We start from the raw sequence: 18,053 nt of genomic DNA, 5'->3' as shown, positions 1-18,053 counted from the left end.
CGATGGCCGATCAGCACACTGACCAAATTCCACTCCCACTCCCTGCCCGGACATTCGCCAGACACAGCGCAGAAGCTGAGGACACAAATCCCTGCTGACCAAGAAGGAGAATGTCAAACAAGGAGCGCTTAACACCTGTCAGGTGACATTCAAACAGCTAGAGATACTCTGGCGGTATAAACCTCTCCCTCCCAGGATTTGAACCCGTGACCTGTGGCTCAGGTACCAGCACGTTCCCACCAGTCAGCCAACAAACCGCAGCAGGTTCACACTCGGCCGCCACATATGACGTCATCAGCCAGAGACAGAGCAGGACCCACCACGTATGCTCCAGCTGGCAACACCAGCGTGGACACTCTAAAAGCGTGACGGGGAGGGGAGGGGGGCGAATGTGTCCGATAGACAGACACACACACACACACACACACACACACACACACACACCGACAGTCAGACACACCGACAGACAGACACATACACACACCGACAGACAGACACACACACACACACCGACAGACAGACACACACACACACACACACACACCGACAGACAGACACACACACACCGACAGACAGACAGACAGACAGACACCGACAGTCAGACACACCGACAGACAGACACATACACACACACCGACAGACACACACACACACACCGACAGACAGACACATACACACACACACCGACAGACAGACACACACACACACACACCGACAGACAGACAGACACCGACAGTCAGACACACCGACAGACAGACACATACACGCGCACTGACAGACAAACAGAGACACACTGACCGACAGACAGACACACACACACACACTGACTGACAGACAGACGCACAGACACACAGAGACACACACACAAACTGAGACAGACACACACAGGCAGACAAACTCTGACACACACGCACACACATACACACAAACACAGAAACGCAGACAGACGTACAGACACACAATCCCTTTCCCACGCCCCCCCTACCCCCCAGGACTGGCAGACAGGGTGTTTTTCTCTGGGACAGAGAGGTAAAGGCTAAAGTCATCCCTCCTTCAGAGAGAGGGAGGAAGACAGAGAGAGAGACAGAGAGGGAGGGAGGCACCCCATTATACACACTGAGGGAAAAAACGGACGGATCTTGGCCAGTCAGCCGGCCGGAATACTGACAGACCCCCCGGAGGACAACTCCATGGGGGGGGGCTGAGCCAAGAGAGGAGAGGCCCCCCCATCACTTATCGGCAGGCCGCTTATGGTTCCAGGGCCCGGCACGCACGGCTCGGAGAGTGAGGGGGCGTGGGGGGGCGTGGGGGTGCGCAGCCATCTGCTGAAGCTGCACGTCCTAATGTGTGTTTTTTCAAGATAAAGATGAACCCATTTCCTTAATGGGGGTCACTCATCACTGTCGGCTAAGTATGTGGTGGCAGTGGACTGGCGGAGAAGCCGGGAACGCCAGCACATTCAACAGAGGGCGTGGCCAGGCAGGTGGAGGCGTGGCCAGGTAGGTGGAGGCGTGGCCAGGGCGGGGCATGGTCAGGATGCTACAAAGGGTTTATGGCTGGTCAGCCGGAGGGAAGAGCTCCGCGATCACGCGACATGAGCAGGTCAGGGGTGAAAACGAGCAGCCTGGCCCCCCCCGGACCCGTGTTACTGGAAGCAGCGGTTTGGGGAGATCAGCTCTGCCCGGGGGCACGGGTGCGAAGTGGAAGCACCTGGAAGGTAGACGGAGACTGCAGCTGATTGGAGGAGACAGGCTCTCCGTACACCTGCAGCACAGGGGGGCTGCGGGGTCGGTGGACAGGAAGCCACAGCAGGCCGGTGCGCTTAATCAGGGCAGCCCCCCCAGGGCGTTTATTTAAAGAAGGGAGGAGACGGCTAACAGTCACAGGCACACAACTTTGCTGCGTCGCCTACATGGGGCAGTCTGCCCCCTGCTGGCCAGCATCAGTGCCAGCAGTTCAGCTGTAAGGATTGCTGATTGCACTAAAAAATGTTTTTTTAATTATTTGTACACTTATATTTCTATTTTTATTGTATTTATTTCTTATTGTACTTTTTGTTGTAATTACGTGCTGGTTCACGTCATGCACCAAAACAAACGCCTTGTCCTTAGAGCATAAATGGATTCAGATTCAGATTCTGGTTCTGATTCTGAGATCAATCTCAGTGCAACATAGCAATCACCGGCCAAAACAGGAAAGACCACAAATACGATATGACTTTCAAATGGTGTGTGTGCCGGGGGGAGGGCAGCATAAAGGGACACGAAGCAGCCACCCCAGAGTCCGAACGGCACACAGGCGAAGCCCCGCAGCCCTTCTGCCCCTCGCATACGGATGCCGGCAACTCTGTGCCACCGGCAACTCTGTGCCACCGGCAACTCTGTGCCACCGGCAACTCTGTGCCAGCTTCCCCCGGGATTCGCAGCTCGCCGCTGCATATTTTCTCTCCATCTGAGGATTTGTCACAGCGAAGAAAAAGCGAAGTGGGGAAAAAAAGAAAAGAAAGGAAAAGAAAAGAAAAGGGGAAGAGGCACGGCCACAGATTCCAGAGGAGCTGCAGCCATTTCGAATTAAGCGGCAGACAGGGGCCAGCTGTGCCTGGCGTTTTCCGCTGAGTGCAATAAGGGGAGTAATCAAAATCGCGCTCGTCTCAGAGCCAGAGCCGCGAAAAGGGCTGCCAATCTCGGGGGGCGGGGGGAGCGATTCGGGGCGCTTTATTGACTTTGGCAGCCGTGCTGACAAAGGGGGCAGGACCAATACCTCTGAAGCCCCCCCCCCCCACTACCACAGTGCCGGCCAGCGATTTATTAGCGATAAAGCCAGTGACGTGGGCCGCGGCCACACAGAGCGGAGCCCCGCGCTTAATTAAAATGGCGTTAACGAGGACGGACCCCTGGCCTGACGGAGGCCGCGACACCCCAGTGCTGCTCTGCATGCCACTGCAGACAAAGGCGGTGCTCATTCAATCAGACAGATCAGACACACAGCCAGCCACACCTCCGATTCTCTGGGGAAAGACATACATATATATAATTTAAAAAACAAAGAAGAGTTAATGAGCTTAAAGCAAACCCCGAAGCTCAGATTCCCATGCCAGACCTGCCCCACACGTCGCTCCCCGAATCCCCCTCCGTCACCCCGCCATCCCGTACACGTCGCTCCCCGCCTCCCTGCATGAGAAAATCAGCAGTGAATATGCTCTGTGTCCTGGCGAAGCTGAAGCAGAACCACATCCAAAATGCCTACGGGTCACATTCTGAAATCATTACACCTGGCATCCAAGAAATGCTAAAAGGAAAAAAAAAATGAAAGAAGCAGAGCCGGCGAGCAGATCGAATCTGATGCTCTATCCACCTGCTAATCAAAAATTACAGGGGCCAAAGCTATTAGCGGCTTCTGCTTTGCATTAACTCCCCAAATGCAAAACGACTGCTTCCCGCACGAGGATGGGTACAGCGATTAGCACTTTGATACGAGCCGGACTTCCTGGGACTTTAATTTGGCCTAATTTGGGACCAACACGGTGATCAAATGCGGTGAACGCCACCAACGGAAAGTACTGCTCCGGGAGAGGGGTCTCCACGGCGACGCGCGATGTAATGAAGAAACGCCGGCCGAGGGCCTAAAACGGCAGCTCTGCATTCCTGCCGCACATCAGCAGTGAGGGTTTCATTCGGTTGCGAGCGGCATGTTCACGAAGGTCACTCACAGACCGATCTTTGAGAAATGGGCCCAATTTTCGGGTTGAACCTCATCTTCCCGGCCTTCAGGGCATATAGCAGGCTGTCCGAAGCCCATGTGCCGCCACCCCACGGACCCTCAGAACACCCCCCACCCATGGCGTTTCAGGGCCCTGTCCCACAAACAGCCCAGCCTCCTTTCACCATGTCACTCTTCCCACTGCCACCGTGTCCTTCATTCCGGTTGACAGAGGAGCAGATCTGCGCCGCATGCACCGGGAAGCACCGATTGGACGGAGCAGAGCCATGGGGCTTCCGGGGCTGGCAACTGCATAGCGTGCTGTTTAAAACAGGGATTTTTAGAAAAAAATGAAAATAAAAAAGGCCGGCATTATTTCCAGTTGTTATTAAAGACGTAAATCTCAGGACAGCACAACTGATTAATAAAACGACAGCTCCCTCCGGTCCGCCGGAAAAATATGGATATGTTTTGCAAGAGTAGGAGATGGGGTGGGGGGGCTTTGTAGATAGGCGTTCTCGGGGCGATGGCGCGCAGCTGGGCAACCGGGTCGGGCCGGACACCGGGCTTGGGGATTAACAGCAGGTTGTTGCAAATCAGAACCAGCTGCTTCAGATCTGCCCGTACAGATCCCACATCTTTCTGGTTTTAATAATCAGCTGCTCCTTTTATCTGATGTCGCTGAGCAGAGCTTCCTCTGCCTCCATTTCAATGGTCAAAAAAGTCGCCATATTAAACCTATCTGGGAGTCAAATTCTTACAGTGAGGAAGCCCTCTCGCGAAAGACCTCCAGAGAACATCAGCTGGGATGGTCAGGATGTGAGGTCGGACGCAGGCAGCCACTGGCATCACCAACCTGTTGCTGGAAGCTGGGGCAAGAAGACCATCAAGGGCTGGGGACCGACTCCGAAGTGGCCAGAGCCAGAAGGGAGGGGTTACATGCGACTTAGGGAACCTGACCAAAAACACACTGACAGAACCACCTTGATCCAATGAGGCCTGGCGAAGCACATCTCTGAGACGTGAGAGAGGTTGAGAGAGCGTTTGAGAGAGAGTGTAAGAGTGTGTGAGTGTCAAAGAGACTATGAGAGTCTTAGAGAGGTTAAGAGAGTGTCAGAAAGAGAACGAGAGAGAATAAGAGTGTCAGAGAGAGTACGAGAGTATAAGAGAGAGTATGAGAGCGTCAAAGTGTAAGAGAGAATAAAAGAGAGTAAGAGAGTGTGAGAAAGAATAAGAGAGTGTGAGTGAGAGAACAGGAGCACAAGAGAGAGTATGAGAGTGTCAGAGAGAATAACAGAGAGTAAGAGAGTGAGAGAGAGTTAGAGTGTGTGAGAGAGAGTAAGAGAGCATAAGAGAGAGTATGAGAGCATAAGGGAGAGTACAAGAGCACAAGAGAGTATGAGAGTGTCAGAGAGAATAACAGAGAGTAAGAGAGTGAGAGAGAGTTAGAGTGTGTGAGAGAGAGTAAGAGAGTGTGAGAGAGAGTAAGAGAGCATAAGAGAGAGTATGAGAGCATCAGACAGTGTCATAGAGAATAAGAGAGAGTGCAGAGTAAGAGAGAATACGTGAGCATCAGAGAAAACAAGAGAGTAAGACAGCATAAGAGAGAGTGAGAGCACGAGAGAGAATGACAGAGCATGAGAGAGAATAAGAGAGAGTACAAAAGCGCCAAAGAGAGTAAGAGAGTGTGAGAAAGGGTAAGACATAATAAGAGAGTGGGAGGAAGCATGAGATTGCATAAGAAGACATAACAGAGAATTAGAGTGTGAGAGAGAGTAAGAGAGTGAGTGTAAAAGAGAATAAGAGAGCGTAAGAGAATAAGAGAGCATGAGTGTGAGAGAACGTAAGAGAATAAGAGAGCATGAGTGTGAGAGAACGTAAGAGAATAAAAGCATAAGAGAGAATGAGAGAGCATAAGAGAGAGTGAGAGAGTAAGAGAGAGAGCGTAAGAGAGAGTGAGAGAGAGAGTGAGAGAGAGCGTGAGAGAGAGAGAGAGCGTAAGAGAGAGTGAGAGAGAGCGTGAGAGAGAGCGTAAGAGAGTGTAAGCAGCAAGCATGCTGCACAAAAAGCCCCTTTAAGGGATCCACCAAATCCTTAACTGACAGCACAACCAAGACCACCACTGCTCCCCTATGGGGGGGGGGGGGGTACAGTATAGACAGAGACCCCCCAGGGCCGCAGGTGTAATTAAACAGCGGGAACCTTCAGAGCCACCCCGGTCCTGGAGCCACAAAAGGCCAGACATGCAATAACAGCACAAGCTGCCAACAAAGCGGCCCTTTCAGCTGGCGCTTAGTGACATTCAGAGTCAAAGATGTCCCAAAGGGCGAGGACGATCGCGCCGCTCCGCTCACACACGCCATATCACTGCTACGCCTTGCTCGTCAGCTTTGGGCCAGGCGCCAAAGGTCGGTGCCATGCCGCCCGCCATGACATCACAGCCAGGTGTTCCAGAAAACATCGCTCACTGCGGTCGCTCTTTTACTAAAACAAAAACACTGGTACATTTACAGCGAAACTCAGCAGCTCCATTTAGCAATCATGTGCCCAGATGAATCACGCGGCATGAAAAAGCAGAAGCAACACTCTTTAAAAATAATAATCTGTGTAATAACTCCACTTACAGAAATACACAGGGCTCTGGGGTGAGGATGGCCCCACCAGTGACAAAGGCGGCCCTATTTACTGCCCGGCGCTGACAGTGACTCTCGGGCCGGCGGTAATGTGCAGTACTCTCCAAGGCGTAATCGCGGGTCGCCTGTTCCATTACCAGGCCGATCTGGCGCGATGCTGAGGGCTTTCCGATGACAGGATGACAGAGACAGCCTTTCTGCTTTCATTAACTGTTAAATGGCAGCTCCTCGGATGAGTAATAACCAGCCTCTGCATCTCCCTCACAAGTAACCAAAAACATTCATGAAGGAGGCCTGTGTTTGTCTTTTTTCATTTCAAAGAGTAAATCTCTCCGAGCAGCTGAATTTACAGCCGGCGGCCACCTCGCTCCCAGGGAATCGCCAGCGGACTCCTGCTACTTTGGCTGCGATTTACAGCCAGCAGAGGCGCACGCTGCCCGCAGCCACGCCAGCAATTGCGTTTCTGGAAAGTAAACAGGGATATTTTGTTACTCCGCACTGTGTGAAGTGCTGACAGGTGATGGGCAGCCCAGTCACTCCCAACTGACAAAGAACAACTTCATTAAGCACATCCTCCTTCTCCTCCTCCTCCCACAGGAGCGCCACCTCATCCCACATCGCCACCACCTCCTCATCAGGCACGTCCTCCTCCTCCATCTGAACCAGCATGGCCTCATCCTGCACTACTGCCTCCCACAGCACCGCCGCCTCCTTCTGTAACACTGCTGCCGCTGCCTCCCACACCACTGCCGCTGCTTCCTCCCATAACACTGCCTCCTCATCAGGCACATCCTCCTCCTCCTGCACTGCCGCTCTCACACTCCCTCCTTCTCCCGCACCAGCACAGCCTCATCCCGTAACATCGCCTCCTGCACTGCAGGCTTCTTCTGCATCGGCACAGCCTCATCCCGCATTGCCGCCTCCCACAGCGCCACCTCCTTCACCGCCTCCTCCTCTTCCCACACCGCCGCTTGATCAGGCATGTACTCCTCATCCCGCACCACTGCCTTCTCCCGAACCACCACCACATCCTCATCCCGCACCACTGCCTTCTCCCGTACCACCACCACATCCTCATCCCGCACCACTGCCTTCTCCCGTACCACCACCACATCCTCATCCCGCACCACTGCCTCCTCCCGTACCACCACCACATCCTCATCCCGCACCACTGCCTCCTCCCGTACCACCACCACATCCTCATCCCGCACCACTGCCTCCTCCCGTACCACCACCACATCCTCATCCCGCACCCCTGTCTCATCCCGTACCACCACCACATCCTCATCCCGCACCACTGTCTCATCCCGTACCACCACCACATCCTCATCCCGCACCACTGCCTTCTCCCGTACCACCACCACATCCTCATCCCGCACCACCACCACATCATCATCCCGCACCACTGCCTTCTCCCGTACCACCACCACATCCTCATCCCGCACCACTGCCTCCTCCCGTACCACCACCACATCCTCATCCCGCACCACTGTCTCATCCCGTACCACCACCACATCCTCATCCCGCACCACTGCCTTCTCCCGTACCACCACCACATCCTCATCCCGCACCACCACCACATCATCATCCCGCACCACTGCCTTCTCCCGTACCACCACCACATCCTCATCCCGCACCACTGCCTCCTCCCGTACCACCACCACATCCTCATCCCGCACCACTGCCTTCTCCCGCACCACCACCACATCCTCATCCCGCACCACTGCCTTCTCCCGCACCACCACCACATCCTCATCCCGCACCCCTGTCTCATCCCGTACCACCACCACATCCTCATCCCGCACCACTGCCTTCTCCCGTACCACCACCACATCCTCATCCCGCACCACTGCCTTCTCCCGTACCACCACCACATCCTCATCCCGCACCCCTGTCTCATCCCGTACCACCACCACATCCTCATCCCACACCACTGCCTTCTCCCGTACCACCACCACATCCTCATCCCGCACCACCGCCTCCTCCCGTACCACCACCACATCCTCATCCCGCACCACTGCCTCCTCCTGTACCACCACCACATCCTCATCCCGCACCACTGCCTTCTCCCGTACCACCACCACATCCTCATCCCGCACCACTGCCTTCTCCCGTACCACCACCACATCCTCATCCCGCACCACTGCCTTCTCCCGTACCACCACCACATCCTCATCCCGCACCACTGCCTTCTCCCGTACCACCACCACATCCTCATCCTGCACCACTGCCACCTCCTCCTGCACCAACCCGTTGCCTCCAAAGAGGCTCAGTGAGGGGCCAGCAGGGGCCCGTGGGGACAGCTGTAGCATAGATTTCCTTTAACTGGAAGTCAAAGTGGTACAGACCATTAACCACAATGACATCTACTGTTGGCAAAGTGCAATTACACTGATATTTTTCCCCATCTATGTTGACACAAAACTGAAGTTGGGACAATGCCCCGGAGAGGAGCTGCGGGAGTGTGCATTGCGGCACGGCTGATTCACCTCCATGGAACCTGACAGGGGAGGTTTAGCGCAGAGCAACGCTGAACATGATGTCATGAGGCACGCAGCATGGCCAGCTCCCAGGTTACGGGTTTACAGCGTGATCGTGGGGCTGCACTGCCAGTCCGAGCCAAGAGCAATGCGTTACTTCAACAGTGTAAGCATGCCAAGATGAAGGGGAATAAATCACACCAAGGAGGAGCAATGGGAGAATTACAGCGGAGGACCATCCCAGAGAGCTCAGCTCCTCTAAGCTAGCCGTTAGAATGGAAGAAGGGAAATGGAGACATGTTTTTGCAATTAACATTTAATTACTTAAGACCTCGTCACTTAAAAAAGAGAGAGAGAAGATACACCAGTCTTCAAGGAGTGGGTGCTGTCCACGACAAGCACCCACTGAATAAATCTGCCAATCCAGGTGGTGTCAAGATCTTACACACCTGGCTCGATCCACCATCAGTGGCGCCCCCTACAGTACTGGTTGGGCGTGATAGATTTATGTGTTTGGCCAGTTAAGTTTTCTTCTCTTCCTCTGAGTCATCTTTAAGGTGATCATAATAACAAAACTAAATCTTTACATAATGTCTTGTCTAGAACGTTTCATGTGGCTAAGAAATATGTGAGATATTTTTTTAACAATATCCTGACCTCAGCAGATTTGGCCCATAACCCCCAGCTCTCTGGGCACCGCAAGGAGGCCGCCCCTTTACTGTGACTCCCCCAAGCTTGCTCTCGCTTTTATGAAGAGCAGGATGGGGCAAAGTAAATGGGCCAAAGTAATTTCCCCACGAGGATTAATAAAGTAACACTATACTGTAAAACAAAAGCAAAAACCACAGGGTGAGCTAATGTAGCCATTGTGTGGTTCCTTATAGATATGAAAGATCTGTGCTAAATTAAAAACCATTCTGACCATTACATTTTTACCCCTGTATATGCTTGGTTTTAAAATAAATCTGGGTGATCAGATCCCAAGTGGACAGCGGTAAATATAAGTGTAAAGAACCACCAAGACCCGTTACGATCTGATCACTCAAAGAACTTACTCCTCGTTTTCCTGGCTGAAGGGCCTGCGTGATCAGACGACTTTCCACCATCTGTTTAAGGTCAGTTCGATTTTTCCATAAGATCAAGGCAAACCCCTGTTCAACCCCTCTGTTCATCAGGGAGCTGGGGGAGCCCTGGAGGGTTCCGTACTCACAGGCGTACGGTGTCGCTCCCGTTCCACCTGCGGCCCGGCGCCCCGAGGACCTGCCGCACTTGGGTTTCTCGTTGCTAAGCAATGAAACAAAGCGATGTGCGAAGGCCATGCTGCATCTCAGAAACCCGTCCTGGCGGGACCCAGACTGAGCGGATGACGCGATTAGACGAGGCACGTATTGCTGGAGACCTCATCTTAACCGAGACAGCCAGTTAAAATGCAGCCTGGTTGTCTTTACCGCATGCAGATGATGTCCAGTTCGAGGCTCCTTTGAGTCTCGGGTTCAAATGCTCTCCCCTTAGGTGGCCCACATATCTAAGTAAGACATTACCCTTGGATGGACCCTTGACTTGGTCAGGCTCAGCAGCACAGCGACGGTCACATGACAGGGAGGGGGGACAGCCTACCTGGAATGATGAGGAAGAGCAGCGGGGGGCTGCCGCGTCGCCCTCCAGGGGGACCCAGCTCTCTCTGCCCAAACTTGAGCACCTCCGTAGCAGCCCCACAGCAGTACAGGTGTTCCAAGACCCCGTCGCACACCTGCCCCCCTCCATCTTCACCCAGGGACCCCATCCCTGCAGAAAACACAGACACCCCAGCACACGATGAGGGTCACACGATGCGCAAGGCCCGCTCAGGGCCCGGACCAGTTCCGTGGGACCATGGTGTCTGGAGCTCATCACGCAAGGAAAGGTCTGGTCCTCCACCATTGACAGCACTGAGGGCCAGAGGCTCCCCTTGGCTGGGGCATCACTTAGGGGCTCTTTCTGCATTAGAACATTAATTATGATCAACATAAGAGCCTCAGGAATCAAAGAAGGATGCGGAGTTCAAGGCCAGGATTAAGTCCCAGCCTCAGGATAAGCCAGCAGGGCCCAGCACCTGGAACCAGCCCTATCACAGTATTTCCTAGACACTTCCAGCACCAGAACCACATCTACACCTCGTAATGGACTCACATTCAGCTCAGTAACTGGGGGTGAGGGAGGGTCAAGCAGAGAGAAACTCAACATTAAAGGCTGGTAGGCAGTGACAGGCGGCTGGGGGGGGGCAATATGAGGGCAGCACGCTGAAAATGAAAAAGCGCACAATAGCAGTGGCTCTTCACGTGCCCAGCTAAAAAAAAAGGCGTTTTAAAGGTCAGCCTTGGAGAATTCCTTTCGGAGAGGATGTTAACTTCAGAAAAGCCACCGGTAACCAAAAGGGGGGGGGGGGGATGGAAGGCTTTAATACAGCCTGACAATGGGCCAGACCTGCTGGGCATATTATTGTGACCCAGAAGAATGCAGTTCACAGTGGGGGGGCGTCTTTCTCCATTAGCCCGGGGGTGGGGGGAGGGGGGGCATCAGCCTCTCTCCTGCCGATGAATAGCGGCACGGCGGAAATGCAGAGCGATGCGACCAGGGACTGCGCTGCCCACAGACGGCCCCCCCGAGCCCGGGCCGTGCCTGAGGGGTACTGCAGCGAAGGACATGGATTTTAATCTTCAGCAGGGGGCACGCAGTGAATCTGGGGGCAATAAAAGCTGCAGTGCGGCTCCACACATCCGTTCCCAGAGTGCGGCCGTAATAAAAGCTTTACGTGTGACAGGGTTTCCTCGAAACGATAAAACAGGGGCTTTTATTGAAGTGGGTTAGGACCCTGCAATGCCACAAAAGCTAAACTGATGACTCTCCCCCCACTGAGAAACTCAGGGAAGGAGTTTAATCATGGGAGCCTTAGCGCAGGTCACACCCCCCATGTCCATACCAATGACAGGCCTTCATTTCAACACGGAGATTATTGTGGGGGTGTTAAGCAGGTATTACAATGTTCACTCTATAATGCTCATAAGCCTTACAGATTTTACCGAACCAAGATGTGGCGATGAGTCAGGATAAAGTCAAAATCGGGTTGTTCTGGTTAAGGTGCAGTGATAAGTAGACAAGTTACCAAAACTTTTAGAGAAGACTCTGTTTCAGAGGGCAGTGTAGACAAGGGAGGGGGGGCAGCTGAGAATTGACCTGAGATAACCTGGTGAAGCACCCAACTAGAAATTACATTGTTTTGGTCACTAAACAATGTCATCATACTACCCTTTAAAATAATTTCCAAATTCAGCTCACTCTAACTGTATTATAAGTATATATTGGATAACAAGAGACGTAATTTTTATTTTGAATGGTGGACACATAAGATGAATCTGGATGAATTTCTTTCACTGTTTTGTGAGACAGGGTTAGAGACGCGGGAACACGGATTCGAGGGGAAGATCCCACCAGGTGTCTTGCTGTTGTACCACTGACGACCCCTTTGACTGAAATGCTCCAGTAAAGCATCCATGTGTAGAAATAAACAGGTAAAAATAAAGTTTTTTTCAAAACACGTGGGGTGGTTTTTAAATAGAGGTGTTTTAAAAAGAGATCGATGTTGGCTCCCTGAACGATCCCGGGACGTGGCAGGACAAAGTCCGTCAGCCACCCAGGAGATAAATGTATTAACACCGACTCACCCCATAATATTGGAGCTACTCGGGGTCTTTAGATAGCATCAGTGGAAGGGCGTTTTTCAATCGTTTCGTATCACAGGTCACGAAAGGCACGATAGCCTACCTCGGATATATGTCTAATGTGCAGATACAGCACCAGTTGGGAGCTGATCCACTTAATTCATTCACAGAGAATGCCGGCCGGCTACTTTTGACTGACGGAGAAATGAGCTCTGCAGGTATATTTGATTTAATGAGAAATGACACTGTCGCCACTTACTTACGGCCAATACGACTCCAGTATTCAAAACAACACTGACGTCTCGCCTGCTTGAGGTAACCAGTAGCCCGGTGACAGCAGCCGAAGGCGGTGTACAAAGAAATAAGTCCGACCGACAACAAACGCTATAGAAATAGATGATGGGGTGCAGCGCTTTATTGTGTCCGACTGTAAACAGGAGGTTGTCACAACGCGTTCCTGTATTTGGCTTGCTCACTGGGTGAAGCCGCCACTCAAATGAACAGGAATAAATATGTAAAATCAGGTATTAAAGAATAGCAAATGTATGTATTTCTTAAAGAATGCTTTTGGTATAATAAAAATCTAGTAAATCAATAGTATAACCAAGGAAGTATAACCAGGGGGGTTAGTAGAAAAGTTTTTAACGTAATTGGATTGGTCGGGGTTTGGGGCCCAATATGATCTACTTTCATGGGGCCCAGTGGCACCTTTGAGTGCATCAGCAAAATTAATTTTGTTTTTACTGATCGCACAAATGGACCACTCTGGGTTACTCAGTATTAAAGTATGTGGTCTTTTTTAAATTACATTCGGTTCAGTCCGAAAACCGCAGATTGACAAAAAACATACATACTGACACAGCCCATTTCTCATTGTAATATGACAAACACAGAGTCCAATCTCAGCCGCCACCTTACAGACACGCACTGCCTGTGTGGGCAGACTCCCATAATTGGGGTCGCTTAATTAACTTGGAGTAAAGCAGTTCTGTAATAGCCCCCCCCCCCCATGTCATCTCCAGAAGTGGCTGGACTGACACTGAAAACAACTCTAACACTGTCCCTGCAAACAAACACTGCCAGTGTGACTGAAAGCCTAAACGGTACAGATACAGGGGGTGGGGCCTCGCTTACAGTTTAAAATCCACACCCTCAAACACTCCCATTCATACTCAGCAGATGTCTTCTGTGGTGGGGAGACATGGGGGGGTGGCTGATGAGGTGCCGAAAAGCTGCCGTGCGTATCTCCGGAACCGGAGCTCGACGTAGCAGGAATGCCTTCATCATCCAACAGCAACAACTTAGAGGAATGTCCATTGTTTCCATTAGAAACATGCTGTCCATTATTTTGCCGGACGAGCGAACGAGCTCAAGGTGGATCGCATCTAGTCACCGCTGCTTAAACAAACCTATTTGCCAAGTCCTACTTCGGCTTGTTTTATCCCTAACACAAGCTCGTGTTGCATTTTTGGTTTTTTTGCAGGCCGTCAAATACACACCGACGTTCCGTTCCAATCTCTTAGTCGTTAATTGAATTTAGACTGGTGTTGCTCGTCACGAAGATCACGGGACAGACATATTTGCAATTCTGTGTACCACGAAGTCCAAGTCAAACAAAAGGAGAACGTGTTTTATTACTACAATTTATTGTTAAGGCAGCGTACAGGTGCTATGCTTGGGAGAGAGCCAGCGAAAACACGGGGCTCCGAAAATGAAAAGAATGTGCAAATGTCCAGAGGTCAGACTTTTAACCACTTAAAGCAAAGCATGTTTATACGGGGAGAAAGTATTTTAATCTTAGCAGAACAGTCCTGAGCCAAGGCCGTCTTCCTGGAGCGCTCTTGATGTGTGATTCCATGAATTTTGGACAGCTAAGCTTAAGAAAGGAAGGCGAGCTTTAGGGGGGGGGGGGGGGGTGAGGGATGCACAAAGTCACAAAATAAACATTTGGACAAACAGTACTCAAGGCGTTCGTTACGAGACCGGGATTGAAAGACTTAGCGGACTTCATGGAGATAATCTGGTGAAACTTTCAGGTACCTGGTCTGCTCAGCCAGACTGCTTCGAATGCAGTAATGCTGATAAACCTTAACATCTGGGTTTAGAATAGGGAGCAAAAGTATGACAGATGCAACCTCAGTGTGTGTTGCACACATCCCTGAGATGGCTGGTCAGGACAGGATGGGCGGGGGGGGCGGGGGGGGGGGCAAAGATACCAGAATTTTCAGGGAAGTTTTGTTTTACGGGAATCTAACAGCTTCATTTAACGTGGCATCAAAAATGTTCCTTCCCCCCCCTTCAGTGTAGTTCCTGTTTATTGGCAATAGGGGGCCCCAAACCTCAGGGCCCCATGCAAATGCGTGGTTTGAGTGGTGGTACAGTAAACACCGTTGTTGATCGCGAGGGACCGTGAAGCAGGGTAACGGACACTCGCTTTATCTGCCCCCCCGTAGTCCATCTTATCCGCGTTTCAGTCAGGCCCACTCAAGCCTCGTTTCAGACGAACGTCCCACAAATGCAGCTTCACTGCAGTCAGGCTGCATTAGCGGAAGCATCTGAGTGTATCTTTCAGTGGCAGGGAAGCTAAACAAATAGCATATCACTAAATCAGAACAGATGGACAGAAACGGCGAGGCTGTCAAAGATGTACTTAGGCCATTAGTCATGGGTTCCTGTAAGCACGGCTTACTGGTAGTAATGGGCTACTCCTGTTTAGTAGAGACATATCACCCTGGAGTGAAAGTTGTCCCGCTTCCAGCGATGTTCTCGAGGTACAGCGTGTAGCTGGCCTGCGCCACGTCGACCAAAGATTGCACGTGTGAGGAAGTTCAATATCTCGTGTCACAACACTCAGAAACGGAGCAGCTCCGGTGCAGATGATGATCTTCAGCTGTCTCAGGCATCTGCGTGAACGTCTGGGAGGCTGAAGATGTCACATCAAAGCCTGCGGATCACTGCACTCCAGTGCACAGCAGGGCAGGTTAACAGCCCCGTTAAAGGTCGACAATAATAATAAGTGATTATTTGTTTAAAAATTTTTTATTTTAAAGATTCCGGCTCATGGTCCCCATGGTAAGAATGGATTTGGGAACATTTGTATGGAAGGTCCTTCATCTGTGATTGGCCTGGGGGTTTATGAAATAAAATCTTTCTTTATGTGCCATATGTGCAGGTACATTGTAATGAGTTTTTTCACATCTGCCATCTTGCCCCCCGTCATTTAAAAGAGACACATGTATAGAGGTAAAAGCGAAGCCTGGGCTCTGAGCACAAGGGCTGCTATCTGGGCAGCACTCTTCGGGGGGGTTAAGGGTCAAGGTGGCGACTGAGATGAGGGAGCACGAGATGGAAAGTGGTGACCTTCCCATCACAGAGGCCTAGCCTGCTGAACCACACAGCGCGCTCCCCACTGGAGAGAGCACTGAGTTCTGTGCTGGAGGCCAGCATCCCTCTCATGTGGACAAGCCTTGACCACCAGCTTGTAGTAATCCTCTACTATGGTATTATAGGCGTGTATCAGACTGAAGCGCACTGAACTCGACAGACTGGTTGTACCGTACACTCGACTGTATAAAGTGCACCCTGAAAACTGCAGTGAAATTGTGCTATAAAGTGCACCCTGAAAACTGCAGTGAAATTGTGCTATAAAGTGCACCCTGAAAACTGCAGTGAAATTGCCAGCAGCCACCCTGATCACCAGGATGCGACGGTGATCACACTGACACTGCACCTTCCAGCTCCCAGCCCTGACAAGTGATTTTATGTGCTGCTCTGTGGCTGTCAGCTTGCGGCTGGCTTACCTTAGCTTACCAAACCTGGGGGGGTAATGCACTGCCCCAGCTTAACTAATCTGGGAAACCTTATGTTTGCTGTAGCTTCGGTGCTCCCCTTCATGCATGCTGTTTATCTGTGAGGTGCCGTCATTTCGGAAATCTCCACCGTGACTTTGCCGTCTCTCCTTAATCTGCTTAGGCGTGCAGTTAGCTCACGTTCATTTCCTGCCTTCAGCTTGAATAGCCTCCACACACAAAATAAAGTACAGCCGCCGGCCAAACTCTCCAGCGAACAGCAGCTCCCTCCCAGAAGCTCTTCCTCTGACCATCTTCTCCCAGCAGCCATTGCAACACGGCAGAGGGTGAAGCAGCCTTCATATACAGAGCCCCCCGCTCAGATCCTGCTGTAAACATGCTCCCCACCCTGTGTTACTTACACTAAATCAGCTCCTGCAGTCTGTTTCTAATCAAAGCCTGTATCTTTATTGAAGGAAACATTTTTCTTTTGGTTTTTTTTGCCATAAAACCCTAAAGAGCAGAGAAACGAAGGCGCCACATATGTGTAAAGACTCTGCATATATGCCTCTCCATGTCTCTGCCTCTCTGCATCTCTGCCTCTCCATGTGTCTGCCTCTCCACGTCTCTGCCTCTCCATGTATCTGCCTCTCCGCATATCTGCCTCGTCATGTCTCTGCCTCTCCATGTCTCTGCCTATCCACAACTCTGCCTGTTCATGTCTCTGCCTCTCCATGTGTCTGCCTATCCACATCTCTGCCTGTTCATGTCTCTGCCTCTCCATGTGTCTGCCTCTCCACATCTCTGCCTCTCCACGTCTCTGCCTCTCCATGTCTCTGCCTCTCTGCATCTCTGCCTCTCCATGTGTCTGCCTCTCCACGTCTCTGCCTCTCCATGTATCTGCCTCTCCGCATATCTGCCTCGTCATGTCTCTGCCTCTCCATGTCTCTGCCTATCCACATCTCTGCCTGTTCATGTCTCTGCCTCTCCATGTGTCTGCCTCTCCACATCTCTGCATCTCCACGTCTCTGCCTCTCCACGTCTCTGCCTCGCCGCATCTCTGCCTCTCCATGTATCTACCTCTCCATGTCTCTGCCTCTCCACGTCTCTGCCTCTCCGTGTCTCTGCCTCTCCACGTCTCTGCCTCTCCGTGTCTCTGCCTCTCCACGTCTCTGCCTCTCCATGTATCTGCCTCTCCACGTCTCTGCCTCTCCACGTCTCTGCCTCTCTGCATCTCCCCACTAAACTCATAGTGCGATGTTTCAGCCAATGCATTCCAGCCAAGTCCTGCCGTGCTTCCTCCCCTAAGAGCTGCTTTTACTGTTCACTCAGCTTCCCTAACTGCTGGGCCTGGCTCTCCTCCGCATGGCCAAATATCACATCAACGGCTGCCGACCTGTCCCCCCCCCCCCCCCCAGCCCCTACTGGTTCAGTGTAACTCCTGGTTTCTATTTGTTCAGCCACATTTGTCTTGTGTTCAGACCCCAAACCCCACGTACACTCACCACGGCGGTCGGCCACGTCCCCCCCAGTGTGAGCCAAAGCCCCGCCCCCTGCCCATGAGGAAGTTTCTAGTTTGGAGTGCAATCTTTCAAACTGGATAATTGGTTATAAAATCTGAAAACTGACAAAGGGCAACCTGGACACTTAGAGAAGTATCAATCATTCTAGATTTTTTCTTTTCTCTTTTTATAATGGGATGTCAACTGTACCTTGTTAGTGTTTTTTTAAACTTGGCTGCTCCATCTTTGCTCT

At 51.7% G+C, this 18,053-nt stretch overlaps 1 protein-coding gene across 2 annotated transcripts in view; it reads right to left on the bottom strand.

Annotated features, from left to right (window-relative positions):
- The window catches only part of ldah (lipid droplet associated hydrolase), a 52,184-nt gene extending 39,324 nt beyond the window's left edge, over positions 1-12,860 (bottom strand). The window contains exons 1-2 of one of the 2 annotated variants that reach the window (XM_023834738.2): positions 12,770-12,860; positions 10,430-10,597 (exon numbers count right to left, since the gene is read on the bottom strand). In XM_023834738.2, the coding sequence (XP_023690506.1) occupies positions 10,430-10,595 (166 nt within the window). In that variant the 5' untranslated portion in view covers positions 10,596-10,597; positions 12,770-12,860. The remainder of the gene's footprint in view (positions 1-10,429; positions 10,598-12,769) is intronic. The other variant, XM_023834739.2, reaches the window with a different exon arrangement.
- Between the last annotated feature and the right edge of the window lie 5,193 nt (positions 12,861-18,053).

The sequence above is a fragment of the Paramormyrops kingsleyae genome, chromosome 14 (assembly GCF_048594095.1).
Source record: "Paramormyrops kingsleyae isolate MSU_618 chromosome 14, PKINGS_0.4, whole genome shotgun sequence".
Lineage (NCBI taxonomy): Eukaryota > Metazoa > Chordata > Actinopteri > Osteoglossiformes > Mormyridae > Paramormyrops > Paramormyrops kingsleyae.
The sequence above is the reverse complement of the archived record's forward strand: the minus strand, read 5'-3'. Positions and strand labels throughout refer to the sequence as shown.